Source organism: Pteropus medius, unplaced genomic scaffold (genome assembly GCF_902729225.1).
Source record: "Pteropus medius unplaced genomic scaffold, Ma_sr-lr_union100, whole genome shotgun sequence".
In the NCBI taxonomy this organism is placed as follows: domain Eukaryota; kingdom Metazoa; phylum Chordata; class Mammalia; order Chiroptera; family Pteropodidae; genus Pteropus; species Pteropus medius.
In genome coordinates, this window is record NW_024351730.1 from 21727894 (window position 1) to 21745452 (window position 17559).

A 17559-nucleotide genomic window follows, 5' to 3' on the forward strand; every position below is an offset into this window, starting at 1 on the left:
ATGTCACTTGTTAGCTGCAGTTTCAGCAATTTAATCTTCTGTTTTTTAACCCAGTCCTTACTTTCTATAGCTTGCATATTTTAAGCCAGTTTACCTTTGCATAACCCAGCATGATCATGCGTACCAGGACCACATTTATATGCACTCCTAGGGACTCATCATGGTAAATTTCATTCACCTAGAAACGAAGCAGATAATTACCAAAGGCAACACAAAGGATTTCGTAAAATGAGTAACAATTAATGGATCAGCCATGTAATCACAAGCGCTGAAGTCAAAACACTTTTTCAAAAAAAAATTAGTTTAAGCTGAACTCTGAAATGAAATTACTTACTGTTAGCTTTGGAATAATTGTTGAATACATGATTTACTGATTTTGTCAACTCAAGAGTATCATGAACATAGAGAATATGCTTTAAAAGGGCTTCATTAAACTATTGTAGTGTAAGAAAAGAGTCCATGTGTGCTATAATCCACATATAACATTTACCAAAAGCAACCACAAGAGGGTGACTCTAGCGTAATGTCTGCTAGCTTTGAGTGGCTGCAACCATGTAGAGGGAAACAGACAGCAGGCATTTGCCTGCTAGGATGCCCATGTCACTACCAGGGGTGGTACGTCTGGTTGGAGGAGACCATGGAAGTGAACCCAGTGTGCAGGAATGGGGTCTTCTCAGTGTCCCTCTCAGCAGTGGGATAGCTGGGGCAATGGATATTTGCAGAGTCCTACAAAATAGAAGTCCTTCAATATTTGAATTATTGTGAATGTATGGGTGCATATCAGATGAATGTCCATCTCAGATATAGAGCAGAAGAGCAAAGTTGAGTCACTCCTTTTTATTTAATTTTTAAAATTAGGTTGAAATTTCTAAAGTGATTTTATATATTGTAAAATCATAGATATTAGAATTTAAGCAATCTCAGAGGTGAGTATAATACAGTTTTATAAAGATGATGAACATGAAGACTAGAAATTAACCAGTGTGCAAAAACATACAGTTAGTTATTAGCAGATATGACTCTATAGTGGACTGTCATTGTATTTTCTGATCAAGCTAATACAAAATTAGTGTCAATAAAGAATGCTTAGTAAGTTCGCAAGTGCCAGCAGGAGTGAGAAACGTGGGATTATCTGGCTAGATTAAAAAGTTAGCTGTTCCTGAGAACAGGGACCCAACATTTGTTAAAACAACTAAAAGAGAAAGTGCAATTCAATTTGAGATCCAGGAGGACTGGATAGTGAACACAGCAAATTTAAAAGCTATAGAGAAAAGATAGACATAATCTCATAGAGAGAGGTGTTAAAAAGAAATATAACTCAAGAATGATAAAATGCTCTAAAAAAATAAAAGAAATTCATGAATCATAAAATTGAGAAATGCTGCACAGATCAAGATACAGACCAAAATATCTCAAATAAAATGTTTCAAGAATATATTGGGACTAAACAGAACACCTTTAAAAATCAAGCCTTAAATGTAGACTAAAGCACACTTACTGAATTTGTAGGTGGAACGAAAAAAGGGAAGAATAGCTAAGTTGAAGATAAAAGATCAGATGAAGTTCATATATATATGAAAGATGACAAAGTGTAGATATAGAGTCCTTTTAAATGGGGAAATGCATGTATATATACACACATTCATTTACAAATATACACACAAGCATAGAATAGTAAGATCCATTTAATACCTGTTCAAAATGGGCCAAGGATTGGAAAAACAAACAAACAAAAAACAAACAAACTGCAATCAGGTGTGCAGGCAGGTAGCTCATCCCCAAGCTGTCCCACCAATAGGCCAGATCACACCTGAAGTATTGGGTTCCTTTTGTCTGTGTAGTCAAATAATACAAGAGAGGTGTTGACAAACACAAATGTATCCAGAGAAGAACAAAGAGCTAGGAACTTAGAGAATATGTCACATAAAAAATGACTGGGGATACACAGTGGCTAAGAGCCTGACACCAGACACCAATAGTCTCAGTGGACATCGTGGTTCAACCCCTCATTGCTTGTGTGGTCTTCATCTTTCTGAGCCTCAATCAAATGGACATAGTAAGAGCACTATCTCACAGGGTTAGGGTAAGAATAAAAATATTTAATTCATGCAAGTAAATTCTCAAAAAATTCTAGTGAAGGGGAGGGAGGGACATTAAAGAACATTAGAGTGTGGGAAGTAGAAAAGAAACACCTACAAAGAAGACTTAGTAGCCACCATATGGAAAAGGGATTTGATTTACCCTGTATAGCTACAGAAAATAAAACTAAAAAACCATGGGTTCACATTATTAAAGGGGTGGAATTCTGGTCAATATAAGAAAAATTAAGTGCTGGGCAAAAAGTTGTGAACTTCTTATGACCTTTTCTGGTCATGGGCAAATGCTCTTATCTTACTGCCTAATTGAAGACGGACTCTCCCCGCCTCTTCTGCATTAATTAGCTGATAAGAAATTCCCAACATTATAGTTGCAATAAAAGTAAAAAGTCTGAAGCCATGCCTGTCACTAACATTCACCCAGAGATTCATGGATACTTCGAGACTTCTTGTACAACAGCTATTTTGAATCGGCAGCAGGGCTTCACTCGATATGTACTTTGCTTAATGTAATTGAAATGTAAATGCATTCAATATAAAAAGTAAAAAAGGTTGAAAGCAATGTTAGTAAATACACAAAATATGAGAACAATAAAAATTAAAACTAAAGTAGTCAGGTTTTAAAAAAAGTGAATTAATTTCTGGAGAAAAGGTGATGGAGGGGAGAAAGGCACTTAGAGCCATTGCAGAATAGTGACAACTATCTTTTAAATGTCATCGTAAACCCTATATCAGGAAATCTTAGAATCATGAAGTTATCAGAAAGTGGTGGTAATGGCAAATGGCTTGTGGTATCTGAGTTAGTATAATGTACATATAATCACCCTAAATTAGAATATTCCTGTGTACTTGAATTTTAAAATAAGTACAGTGCCAAGAAAGTATAATGGACAAAACTCATGTTCTCAATGGCAATATTACACAAATATATTTCATCTATTTCATAGCAATATTATATTGTAAAATGATGGAATTACAGGATACTTTCTGAAAGCCAAATTTACCGTTTGCCAAAAGAAAAATTTTATTTAACAAAAGTCACTATTATACCAGACTAATTAGATAATAGAGTGCTCTGGTGGAAATCAAAATTAGTTAGGAAATGTTCAGAGTCAGCACACATTTGTGAATTGTCACAGGGTATACCCAAATTATCATGGGTAAGAATAATCAAATATAAGGCACTAATATTTACACACAGCAGAAAGTAGTCTTTCAATATGGCAAATCAACAAATATTAAGTGTCTGTATTGTGCAAAGCACTGGATATCACTTATTGTTTTGCCCTTCAAGGTTTAAAAAGTTGCTTCCTATACATTATTCGCTTTTAAAATGTACTTAATTTGGTGGCTTTTCATCTTACCAGGCCTTATCAATAATAGGAATCAATATTTGTATACTCTAAGACACTATAGGCTATGATAAGAGTTGAAGAAATAATTAGTATCACAGGATTAGCTATTAAAAGACCTCGATTCAGTCCCAGCTATGCGACCGATAAACTGAGTAACCTCATGTTTGTCACTTAACCTCTCTAAGCATGTTTTCTCACTGGCAAACTGTAATAAGGCTTGCTTTGCCTACCTCACAGGTTGTTCAAAACAAGCAAAATGCCACACAACTTACCCTCAGCATAATATAAAGTACTTTAGCACTCTTCCACCTACCCATGCCAAAAGTTTTTAAAGATTTATGGACGTATTTTCATAATCTACTTGAAAAGAGCAAAAACAAACAAACAAACAAAAATACGCCCCCCCCCCGCCCACGAAAACCCAACTGACTGGTCTTAGTTTTCACTGAAAGACACGTCAAGTCTCATGCTTGAAATGTGTTTAATTTCAGTTGAATGAAAGATGTAGTTTAACCTATCAAAAAAAAAAAAATGAAACTAATTTTTTCAAGAGTATTGTCTAAATGTGCAAAAGCTCTTTCCAGCAGATGGCAGTACGTACACTTTAGAGGGGGGAAGGGACAGGCTGCTTAATACACCTGAATGTACTGACACACTAGTGGGTGTGTCTGCCTTTTCTTATATTTATATATAAACAAAATAACTTCTCTAACATTAAATAAGAATTTAAAGATATTTTAACCTGAGGAAGGCATTGTGAATTTTGATCGCTTTATTTATGACTCTTAAAAGCAAAGAAAAATACTGAAGACATCTTTATTTAGATTGTTTTTCAGTGTCACCTGATTAAAACTTTATATAAAAGGCATAAAGAAACACTCCCTTGACTTAGCTTTAAATCACAAATTTAACAGTCAATAAATGATATAAAGAAAAAACTAAAAGCATGTCATACTGAATTAACCATTCGAATCTGTCAAGATGAACTAAAATAATATTTGTTTAGAAAACATTTTTACAACTCTTAGTGACAAGGAAAGTGATTTTTTCCTTAGTAAAAACATCAACAACAAACAAAAACAACAGCTAATATTACATATAGCTTTTTGGCTTCCACATACTGTTCTAAATCTTCATTCAAGTAATCCTTGCAACGACTTTAGAGATATTATCTCCATTATATATTTAAAGAAATTGAGCCCCTCACACACCAAAAAAGAAAAATTGAGGCCCAGAGAAGTTAAGTGACTTGCCCAAAGTCAATTAGCACACACAGCAAAAAATGAATGTCTAGGCAGTCTGACTCCAGAGTCAGTAATTTTCAGCATATTGCTACACTTCCACAGACCTGCAGGACACAGCACTGTCGTTATGCACGAAAGATCTGGTTTTAGAATAATCACTAGTGATTTGCTACCCCTGAGTTTAAGAAACTGGAGTAAAATCATATTGATAAAGAGAACTTAAAAATTTACTTTCTTTTCATAACATTCCCTCATGTAAATTTTAAGGAAATAAGGAATTAGATTCAATTTACTATAACTGAGAATTTCTTGATTATCATATAATGTATTCTAAAAAAAATATTGAGAAAAAATAAAGAGGAGCTAGAGCTGATCATTGGAAAATCTGAGTAAGACTTGAAAAGATAGAGCTAAAATTTATAACCAACGTTTTAGGTTGTAAGAAAAACATTAGGCATAAAGATTCTAAGAAGTCACATATCTGACACTACAAAAGACATATCAAAGTCTGTGAAAAACTGACTATCCTTTCATCATGTGAGCCAATCTATTGGAGCATGGGTAGATTTTCTGTGAGGTGTTTAAGGTTGAGCCCAGAGTCTTTATTAAATTACCTGAAAGGAGTAAACAGAACATTAATTCAATTTTCAGATGCTATTAAATTGAAAGGGGTTACCAATGATGTGAGGGGGGAAAAAGGTAAAATCAAGTCGAGTATTCTTTTCCTTGAAAAGAAAATTCCTTCCAGGTTTGTTCCCGGACAGGACAATTTCTCCAAGGACATTTCCCTGGCAGGACAATCTGACCTGCTTTGTCTGACTAGCTGATGAACAGCTTTGTCTGGCGTCAACAAAGCAACATTCGTTTTTCTCTCAGATGAGTGGATTAGGTCTTGAGTGGCAGTATAGCTTAGTGGTTAAGAGCATGGGGTCTGTAGCCAGACTGCCTGGGTTTGATCTTAGCTGTGTAACTGTGGGCATGTTACTTGTCTCTGTGCCTCAGTTTTTCATCTGTAAAAATGGAATATTATAGTTCTGTCCTTATAAGATTGTTGAGAAGAATAAATGAGCTCATATAGGTATAGTCCTTAATGTTGACTTGTTCCTGCAAATATGAAAATGAAAATTGTTAGCCATCATTAGTATAGTTATTCACACAGAAACGAATAAATGGTACATGTATATGATTTTTTTAAAGAAAGACTTTTGGTTAACTGAAGGCAAACAAGTAATAGGATAATCTAGGAGATTTTGGCTGGAAGAATAAATAATTCTGAAATAAATTGGGAAAAATGTAACTCTATCCACAACTATCTCTTGTAGATCTAAAAGTTCCAAACACATACTTAACTTGGATTTTCAGCCCTGTACACTATATTCCATTTTCTCAGAGTAGGTAGCTGTCTTCCAACTTGCCAACTCTTCTTCCCTCACCCTCAATTTCAGACAAATAAGTGCTTTTAATGAATAGTCTTATCAAATATTTACTGAACAGGTGCTGTGTACTCAATTGTCCTAGGCGTGAGAAACTGAATAGTAAATGAGTTTGAGTCTGTTCTTATCATGAATATATTCTAACAGGCAAAAAGAAATAAACACAAAAAGACATGTGGACAAGGTCATTTCAGAGGGAAACAGGTGCTATGAAATAAATAAATCCAAGTGACGAGATAGAGGCTAAGAGGTTGAGGAAGAAGTTACCTGAGGCTGAGCAGTCAGAGCAGGGAGATGCATGGACAGGAAGGAGGTGGTCTGTGCCTAACTGAAGAACGAGCAACTGAGGCAAAGGAAAGAGCAAGTGTACAAGCTCCACTACATTATCATGAAAATTTACATCCTATCACCACTTTAGCAAGAGACTGAGACTTAGAGAATGTCTATGATTTTCCCCTCAAATAATTAGCACAGCCAAAAGTCAAATAAGCCTATGCGATGCCAACTGCTGTTTTTCTTCACAGCTACCTTGCCTGTCTTTTTCTTTCTGTCACAGTGGAATTGCTAAGTGTCTACTTTCTTCTAAGGCTCTTTCTCACTTCCTTAAAGACATTCACTCAAAAAAATCAACTTTGTTTTTCTTATTCAATCTCTCCCTTTCTCGATATTCCTTTTCCTCTTTTATTAATATTATCAAAAAAAGTCCTTCATCGTAAAAAGTAACCTGCCTACGTTTTGTAGCATTTAGTACTGTTTACCACTATACTCTTCAATAATATAATTCTGTATTTTTTAAGCAATTTGAGCTTATCTTGTTCTGCCTAATCTGCACATGTATGTCAGTGTATCTTAAAGTTTTGTTTTTGATTCTCTTCTCTTCTCACCTACATTCCCTGAAAAGTTCCATCTGCTGCTGTTTCTTCAACCACTACCTATAGGCTGATTAATTCCAAATGTTTATATATCTAAAAGCAATTCACCTCTCATACACCAAAGCTATCTGTTCAATTCTAGTAACAAACAAATCTATTTGGAAATATAAATAACTATATATCTCAGAGTGTACTCATCTTCTCCCTAAAATCTATTCTCTTTTGAATATTCTATCACAGTTGAAGACTAAATGACCCTCGATTTCTTCCTCTTCTTCAAGTATTATAGTGAATCTATTACCAAGTCCCATGGAAATTTCTTAAACCTATCCTTCCTACCTGCCTCCGCATCCAGCAGCTCAGCACCTATCCAACTCAGTTGGACTGCTGCAATAGCTTGCTAAAACTTTAGCATTTGGGGAATTAGGGCCCATTTCAGTAGTTCTCCAGGAGGGCAGATTATAAGAATTAAATGATTGTTTTCAATAAGCATGAGTCTGTGCTTTTATGTTAATTATGATTTTACCTCACTTATGCATCAAAGTTAGTTTGGGTGGATCAAGAGCAGGCAATTTGGCTACAAGGCCTTACAAACTCTTCTGGCCTTTGGAACAGCAGAAGTATACCAAAAGCACAGGTAGGACTGATTAACCTTCTTCAAGAATGGAAAAAATGATTTCCCCAGCAAGCTAAAAAGCTTTCTGTGTTTTAGGGCCCTGGGAAAAAGGAAGAATGGAATAAAACTGGGAAGGATAAGGTCAGTCAGATTAATTTTAGCATAAAAAAAGGAAAAATGAGTGAATGTCAGGAAAGAAATCTGGGGCTGAAGAATCAAAGGGGAAAGAGAAAACTGAGGTGCTACATACAGTAAAAATCAGAGAGACCTCTGAGGCAGCAACACTGTGTGGATGTCGTGTTATGTTAATGTAATCTGTGATGTGAGAATGCCCTTTAGAATGACTGGTCCAGGACATTCGAGGGAAGGTGTGCATGTTTATATGCGGGGTGGCTGAACTGACTTGTGCTTACTCTAATCTGACTCTGACCCGGTAAATTCAATCCACATTGGGGAAAGTAAGATAGTTTGCTGAGGCAGGGAGGGGTTGTGTAAACCACAAGGAGTTTGGAGCCAGACAGAATCTGGTTTGTCCTCTCATTCTGGCACATAAATATTATGTGTCTATGTTCACAGCACAGTTTCTAACAGAGTCTCTTCCTCCAGATCATTGTAATAAATCTAGGATTCTCTTTCTAAAATATAGACTGATCAAGTTACTCATCTTCTTTAAAACACTTTATGACTCTTCATTAGCAAGGTAAAAATCAAACTGTTTAGGATGGCACATGTTTTTCTAAAGCCCTAGCTGCTCTATCCAGCCTCATCTTCTACATTCTCCACTAAATGCCCCTCAGTTTCACTTACAGGTACAACTCCAGTGGCTCCAAAGAGCTACCACTTTTAGTATCTTTTTACAATCTGTTCCCCATCTTCCAAGTCCCATCTTCTCTTTTTCTAGCAGAGAAATGCCCATTTATTCTCTAAAGTCCAACTAAAATGACATATCCTCTATGAAGACTCCATCTGCCACTGGAATTATTTGCTAAACCATATCCCCTCCTTTTCAATTAATGTTTACATAATACTTTGCAGCTGAATCTTTTGAAGAAACTATCACCTTTTATTATTGTTATTTGTTGATTTGTTTATTTCACCTGCTAGAATTAGCTCCTTATGGAAAGGAGCTAAATTTTATTAATTTTTTACCTCTCTAGAATCTAACAGAACTTGGTCTACAAGAGGATCTGTATGCTAGGTGAATTAGTGACAAGAGGACAGTGTGAATTCAAATCTAAGAAATGGATCGAAGACAACGACCCAAGATAGAAACCCACTGCATGATTTGCTTAGGTTGCCTAAACATATACTCCCCAGATAAATCTGTCTTGCAGTCATTCAACATTTTCAGAAACATTAGTTAAGAAGTCAAAAGCAGTGTTGAGATGTAATGATCACTAAGTAACCAGTAACCACACATATTTGCTCTTTTTTTTTTTTTTTTTTTTATGCCTACTGCACCTGGTCTTCCTAGGTGGTCTCCCATCTAAGTACTAACCAGGCCTGACCCTGCTTAGCTTCTGAGATCAGACAGGATTGAGCTTGTTCAGGGTGGCATGGCCGTAGACCATGGACTGTGGCTCCACTGGGGCACAAACTCAGGACCTTCTGCATGTAAAGCAGACATGCTAACTTCTGCACTATGGAACCATGTCCCGTATTTGCTAACTCTTGAATAAGTCCATTAGTGCTTTGTTAGGACCAGAGTACTTCTGTGAGTACAAATTTTCTTTTAAAAATCTTAGATAGGAAAACCTGCCACATCCAGATAACACAACTATGCTGCTATTAGTTCATTATCCATCATAATGAACAGTAGTCAATGTCAATATAAAAAAGAATTGATGATTTCTTCCTTAATTATTAATGATTACTTAGAAGTATAAGATTGTTTTTCATACTAGGAGGCATCCTTTTAAATCAACTGTTTTCTTTTCACTTGGTAAATCCTGAAGATTAAGGCATAGACTCAATTCTCTGCAGGGCATTAAAAATTTCATAAATCTTAGCGAATGACAAGGATAACTGCCACAGGCAGCAAAGTGTTGGTGACAGGGAACATCTGGCACAATTGAAAGAAAACAATCCACCCTCTAAACCACAAAATCTGCTTCACCGCTCTGTTAGAATTTTAAACTGGATTGCTAGCTGCTTTAATTCAATCAGGCATGTAACTGAATTCTCATTTCAATAACTTGAATGGTATTCTCACAAGACACAGAAACGGTAAAGGAAAGACATCAGAGTTTTATTTGGCAAGGGATATACAAGAAGCAGTAAAACTTAGGGAGGACAAGCACTGGGCTCTGAAGGCAGAGAGATGTGGACTCAAGTCTTGGCTATGCCATCTATTGGCTGTTTGATTCTGGGAAAGCTGCCTAACTTCTCTAAATCTCAATCTCCTCATCCATAAACTGGGACTGGAAATTAACATATTTCAGGGTTGTGGAATATTATATAATTCATGTAAAGTATTTAGCACAGGACCAGACAGACAGCAAAGGCAAAATATTAGTTGGTAGTCACATAGCCTTAACAACATTAAATCATTCTTTGAATCTAGACCTAAAACTAGATGATTCTGAACACCTTCAAAGATTTCATCACTAACCTTCATTCCACACAGTCTGTTTTGTTTTTTCATAGATCACACCATGTCCATAAATGGCACCATCATCCATCACTATTCAAGCCAGAAAAGTATAAATCACAGTGGATTCGTCCCATTCCCTCAGCTCCCGCTCTTTATGCACTGGCAAATTCTATTGATTCTACCATAAATACTCCCTTGTTATTGTAATCACCATCGTCTCTTCCCTAAACATCTACAATTAATTTTCTGTTTGTCTGTCTTCATTGTTCTTAAACCTCTCCAATCTATTTCTTACAACACAGAAAAAGGCCTTCAATGGCTTTACTTTAATCCACTTAAAACTGAATTCAAGCTCCTCCTATGACCTGACCCCATGGTTAAGGTGCTATCTGCCACTTTTTACCAGTGTAAAGTTACTAATTTTCCCTTTGTGATTAATAAATCCTTTGTGGGGAAATACTTTTAGACTATGTATATATCCTACTTATTATATTTTCATTCACAAATTTTGTCATTCACTGATGCTTGCCTGCAACAATTATTGCTTTAGTTTTGTCAATTAGCAATTTTCTACATCTATCATTCCTGCTACATTTATTAACTGGAATTCTACTATAAGGAAGAACTGTCCCCCACTTACCTACATAGTCAACTATTTATATAAGTATGAACTCAGAAGTATTTCTTTTATTGCATGTATTATAATCCCTTACTATTATTTATTTTTTCTCATATTATCTCAGATTTGGCTATTAGGAGCCACTTTAAGTTAAGTTGGCTGTACATTAGGGTTCTTAATCTGGGATAGTGTCAAGTGAGCTTTGAATTTCTCTAATGGTATGCACTATTTTGGACACAAATACATTCTTCTTGCTTTTCCTCAAATTCATCAATAAATCCACACTCTAAAAATCCTTGTTCTTATCTACTACACATACATTTGACTACTAAATATTATTTTGACTAATTAGAGTTTTCAGGTTTGAGTTGATAATTATGGAGCGGGTCAGAAAATTAAAAAAGAAAAGGTCAGCAGCATATTCTTTATTCATGCAAGTTAATATGATATTACAAATTTGTTTCCATTATAGCTTACTCTTTTGAGTAGTCAATCCAAAGCATTAATGAGCACATATATATTTTTTAGTTCACATCATAAAGTCTCCTTTAGATATATTTTTGAAAATTGTGTACTAATGATTATTAACATAAATGTTAAAGTGAAGTTAAAATGGGGATAACAGACAAAATCAGTCTGGCCTTGCATTAATCAAGTATCTGACACTAGGTAAGTAACCTAACATTAGCCTTCAATCCCTGTATCTTCAAAAAGGAGAATGTTAGAGAGGACCACCTTTAATGTTCTTAAATTCTCAGGTGTGATCCTCTGTTAGGACACATAAATGGTAACTTTTACCTAAATTACCTGAAACAAAGAGAGAAAATGGCTGAAAAGTCAAACATTAGAAAACAAAGACTTCTATTGTAATTAATCTCCCTAAACTGATTTCTTGAAAAGAAACTTCATGAATCCTATTTGCATTATAGGACATTAGACTTAAAAGTTGAAAATTTCTTATGATGGAATTATCCTTTGAAATTCTACTTTCTTTTGTTTTTGATCATTAGTGACCTTCCGCTTTTTATCATTATAAATCAAGACTATCCTAAAACTCTTTACAATATTTCCTCCTTTTACCTTCATAATATTGCCAGGAGCTATTCTTTTCGATCATAGATCAAGGGAGAATGAGAACTGGCACCTATCCTTTACATTTCATTGGTTTTCCTCTTAGCAAGGTCCACATTTTCCCCTGCAGCAGCTAAGATATTCCAAAGAAAAGAGACAGTCTAAGGGTAAGAAAACTCATGAAGTAGTAATTAACGAAAGACAAAACAAACAAAAAATCCAACTATACTCAGAATGGGAAAAAGCTGTTACCTGCCTAGAATGCTCAGAGTTCAGTAAGCTAACCTTCACAGCAGCTCACATTGATTGGGTAGGTAGGTAGGTAGATATTAGCCGGAGGGAGAAGGACAATGAAGGGTTAAAGACTGGTTTAGCAGTAAAATGTACCGAATAAGATATCCCATAGCTTCAAGTGACTCCCTCATTTTCCCATGGGCAAACGTTAAATAGAAAAATAAGATATCTGACAGCTTCGGGTGACTCCCTCATTTTCCAGGGCCAGGAGTGGGAAGGTTCAGAGGGAGGCACAGGGAATTCATGTCATTTGAGGTGAGAGGGACAGAAGGAAAACAAAGAAACCCCCCTGCCCTTATATCCCTGACCCCAGCTTCTCAGGGTACTCAATTCTCTGTTGAGCTCCCCGCTTGGACTTTCTCCCAAGTGCACTCGGCTTACACAATAAATCGCTTCTACTTGCTACTTCTCTGCTTGCTCTCTCTTTCTTCAAGAGTCGGACCTCCATGCAAATCTTTCACTGGGGAACCAAGGACCAAACAACAGAATCACACAACACAGACATCTAAGCTCCAATAACAATCTAATAGCAAACTTCTGCTAACATGGTTTGAATATCAAAATACAAAGAAAAATTGTTGAAGAAATTTCCAGAATAGTCTAATTACTTATAGTTTTTACTCTAAGAAATTTCATTTCTATTTCTTTATTTTCAAAACTTACTCCCATTCTCTTTTCTCAGCTCTTGTCCTTTAGTGTTCCACTAGTGATTTCTAACTAGGGGAGTTCATCAAAATTACTCATTGGGCTTAAAAACAATACTCCTGACTCAGTAGCTCTTTCTTGACTCAGGACTTTTGTAGTTTATGATCCATCAGACTAGATCACTCTTTCCCCAGTTCCTTGCCTGGTGCTCTTCCTCACAGAATTTCTACATCTCTGCTTACACAGTATCTCAGAAATGCTTTTCCTAACTTCCTACCAAGATAGTCCCCCACCTCTCTTCTTGACAATAGCGCTTTACTCATCTATTTTTCTTCTTGGCAGTTATTACTACCTACAATTACAATTTATTTTGTAATTGTATTACCAGTCCCCTCTCCCAAGCTCCAAGAGGGCAGAAAATTTTCTATTGTGTTCATTGGGATACCCCTTATGCCTAAATTGGCCTTGCCCATAGTTGGCCTGGATGGATATTTCAGAATGAGACGTGCCACTTTCCTAGCAGGTCAGCTGTATTTTAAACTAGTAAAACAAAACATTTCTTAATATAACAAGATGGGATATAAGATCGCAGCAAAGACTTAACATATATATCTCTTATTTGAAACATGTCGAGAATGAGCAATCTAAGAATCTAAGAATGGAAAATAGTCAGGTTTTAGAATATATTCATATCTGGTTACTTCTTCATTATAGATAAAGGTTGGAGAAATTTCAAGAAATGTCAAGAGAAAATTAAAAATAAAAGGAGATACAAGGCAAGTGAGTATTCACTCCTTTGCTAATTCATAAAGAGAGCTGGGGGATGGGTAGGGTGTCCCTACCCTTTTAGGAGTCATAGCAAAATCATCTAGGGACCTATTCAGACTTATTCATTTAACCCTTGAACTCCCAGAGAAAAGTGCTTACTTATTGAGTAGCCTTTCCTGTGTCCAAAACTCCAGATTTGCACAGCAAATAACCTATAAAATTTTACCACATTCATATGCACAGCCGTCACTGTCATTAGGCAATACAGCCCTGAAATAGGTTAAATATATTTGTGCTAAAAAGACAGCCAATCAGCATGGCTAATTTAAAATAGCAAATAAATAAAGCATTACTCTTGACATACAATATATTGTATTTTAAGTGTTTTTTTCTTGATTACACTTAAACTATGATTAACCTAAGTTAAAATTAAACACTATTTGAATTTTTCTAAACAAGTTTCTCCTCTTTCTTCTCCTCCTCCATGTTTAAGGCGACATTAATAATTTATCCTTTCTCACAGTTTCTGTGGGTGAAGAATTTGGGAGCGACTTGTCTGGGTGATTCTAGCTTGGTATGTCTCATAGAGTAGAAGGCAGACGTCAGCTGGGGCTATTCAACTGAAGGCTTGACTAGCGCAGAAAGATACTAAGTACGACCTGCAGAAGAAAGATTTCATTGCTGTGAACCCTGAGAAGGACTTTATCTGCTGAGATGGACTCCCCGTGGTCAACTGTGGGCCCAAATTTTATAAATACTAAGAGTCTAGCGGGCCATTTGCTGATAGGATCTCCCCACATACTCTGTACACTGGGAATGGAGCAACATCTCAGCTTCCAGTATTCTGCCCCGCTTGTTTACCCGCTCTGAGTCAGCCCCTGCAGGAAAACCCTGGTTTCATCTTTCTACCGACAGTCTAAGACCTGCCCTGTCCAATCTGAACTGCATAATTTGCATACCTCATTTATACAAAACAGACCTAATTGGGAACCTTGTGAGGAACATTCACTATAAAAGGCAGCCTCTCTTTTATGTCAGTGGGACACAATTTGGGCTGCGATCTAAATCTCTGTCTCCCAGGCTGCAGCTCCTTTTGCTCAAGTAAATGCTTTTTATTCTTTATTGCAGTCTAAAATAAATCTTGGCTACAAAGGATTCTACTAAGGTAGCTTACACAGCTAGCAAGGTGATGCTGGCTATTGGCTGAAAGGCCTCAATTTTTCTTCACATGAGCCTTTCTACAGAGCTGCTTGAGTATTTTCAGGACATGTCAGCTTTCCCCTAAGGCCATTTGGGCCCTTAATGCTGGGGTAGAGGTTTTTCTTCTACCCTCCTCCCCATGCAAATGGTCTTTGTGCCCTGGAGGCCACAGGCTTTGTTGTACCTCCCTCGCAGTGGCTTTTGCTTTGTAGGATAGAATGGTCCAAGGAAGACAGGAGAACTTTGGGTCTGTCTCCCACTCCCAGTTATTCTTGAAAATGAAACTAGCTCAGAGGGGTTTGCACCCTTTTCCCCTGATTTTGCTCCAGGCTTGTCAGTGACAGAAGGCAAGGGGATTCATGAGATTGGGGACTGAGGTAAGGCTCCATCCCAGGCTCCATCCATCACCTTGACAGACACTTTGATGTTTTCTGCTCTGAGAGTCTGAGAAAATCAGGTGCCTCAAAGGGGGATGGGAGGCTGCACTCCTTGTTTAGATCTCCCATAAATTTGCTTTTCTGATTTGAGAAAGCCCTCTGCCTGTGTCTGATTCATGGTAGATACTTGAAAATACGTATCTTCCTTTACATCACATTGTGAGCCTCCCATTTCCCTCTCTAGTTGACTTGGGGGAAAGAACAAACGGTGGGAACAGCTTTGAATTCCTTTAGAGCAAATGTAAACTGCCCATCTGCTAAGCACTCTCTCAGTCCCAGGCATGTTAATATTTACAAATTCCTTTCTTCTTTAGAACTCTCCTGTGAGCACAGGACTGCTACCCCTCATCTTACTGGTGAGGAAACTGAGGTGATGAGAAATGGCTACTTGTACAAGGCCTCTCAACTTGTAGAAGCTGGGGGCAGGCTTGAACCCCAAACTATCCTGCCTTTGCAATATAGGTTCCTGCCTTCTACACATCTACTAAATTTTAAATGAAGGACATGACTCAGAAACAGCCAAATGGAAGAGGCGAGTGGAGCACTGTATGAGAGGAGAGGTGCCGAGCTTACGTGCCCTTTTCAGGCGCCACCTTCCCAGAATTTTAATGTGTTCACCAACAGGGAAGCTCCACCCAATCTTCTTTTAATGATCATCGTCACCACATTATCATTATTTGAGACTGTTTTACAAAATTCAAATAATTTTTAAAATGTACCTCAATTTTATTAACATTTTTAAGCCTTTTTTCCCCTTAGAAAAATGGTAATAATTCCCATCTTGCAATATACTTAAAAAAATATGATGCTCAATAAATGCTAACTTACTTCTTAAACACTGTTTTCATTACAACGTTAAGCTGATTAAAAGTCTTCATTTGACATTTATATTCTCTTGTTTGGAGTCCAACATATCTGCCTCCCAAGATTGTTCACAATCTACCTCTATGTCACTTATAGACATTTGTTTATTTATCTGTCTTTTCGTTAGACAGATGTTCAACATTTAATAATTTAAGAATGCTTTTTACAATAAGAAAATGTGAAATAAGAAATACAAGTTACCCTTTAAAAAAAGATAAGTTTAATTTAAGAGACAACCATGGAGCAGAATCACTTAGACCTAAAAGTACTCCCTTAATTCAGGAACTGTGCAATATATATCATTTGGGTTTTTTTAGGGAAACTAAACTGACTACCAGGTAAACTAAAGGAAGAACATATTTGCTGACTAGTCAACTAAGGTAAAGGTGCCAAATGAGATGAAAGGAAACCATGGTCTTTTCTCTACCATGAGGACATGTTTCTCTCCAAATCAATACAAGGAGATAGATGTTTTGTTGTCAATTTTCCTCTATAGTTTCTGTCTGAACCTATGTGACATGTAAAGAAAGCCTCTAAGTTTGTAAAGGGCTTGAGTTTGATGAGCCATGATTTTAGATAACCATGGGAAGTCATAATGCATTGGAAGCATAGAAGATAATAATTATTCAAATGTTAAGGAAAAAAACAAACAAACAATTTTTTGGCTTGAAATTTCCATGAGGCAGTTTCATTAGAACATCAATGTTGGTTTTCTTCATGTCCCCAACTCTTATTTAACTGAAAAATTTGAGATAGGGTAACAAGCACACTCATCTCAGTGCTTTGGATATAATAGTCTACAATAGGGCAATGGGGGGCAGGGAATAGAGGAAGGGATTCAGTCCATCTTTCAGGCTTAAGAGCTCTTTGCCTGTTCTACATGGAAAACCTAAATTTATCCAGTTGGAGAGGGATGGGGTTGTTAAGTAAGATTGTCTAATTTAGAACAAGTTTTTAAACCTTAGCACCACTGACATTTTAGAGTGGATAAATTCATAATTCTTTGTTGTGTCGAGCTGTCCTTGGGTTGTAGGATGTTTAGTAGCATCTCTGGCCTCTCCCAGTAGTGGCTGTGGCACCTCCTCCCAGCTCTAACCAAAAATGTCTCAAACATTGCCAAATGTCTTTATGGGCTGGGACAAACTGCCTCAGATGAAAATCAGTTATTTAAAATGAGGAAAATTTTTGTGGCTATATACTTAAGTCATGTGCAATTCAGCTCTTATCAATAATAAGACTATTTATTCTCCATCTGTCTATTTGCCGTGTCTGTCTTTCAGATGGTTATGAACTTAGGAAGGGAAGGGAAAGAGAGTTATTAATATCTCCTCAAAATCCCTACCTACATGGATTACTTTAACGAAATAAAATTATTAAGTTTTAGAAATCATTTTATTTTCTACAGTTCCATTCTCTGATACTCTATTAACTTTAGAATAATTTCTGGTATTT

The 17559-nt window shown here is 36.5% G+C and overlaps 1 protein-coding gene and 1 pseudogene across 6 annotated transcripts in view; both read right to left on the reverse strand.

Moving 5' to 3' along the window:
• ADAMTS3 (ADAM metallopeptidase with thrombospondin type 1 motif 3) overlaps positions 1-17559 on the reverse strand; it is a 223273-nt gene that overhangs the window by 37347 nt on the left and 168367 nt on the right. For all 6 annotated transcript variants that reach the window (XM_039845408.1, XM_039845409.1, XM_039845410.1 and 3 more), the window contains one exon: positions 95-178. In XM_039845408.1, coding sequence (XP_039701342.1) covers positions 95-178 — 84 coding nt within the window. The remainder of the gene's footprint in view (positions 1-94; positions 179-17559) is intronic.
• LOC120588537 (uncharacterized) lies at positions 9066-9184 on the reverse strand (annotated as a pseudogene).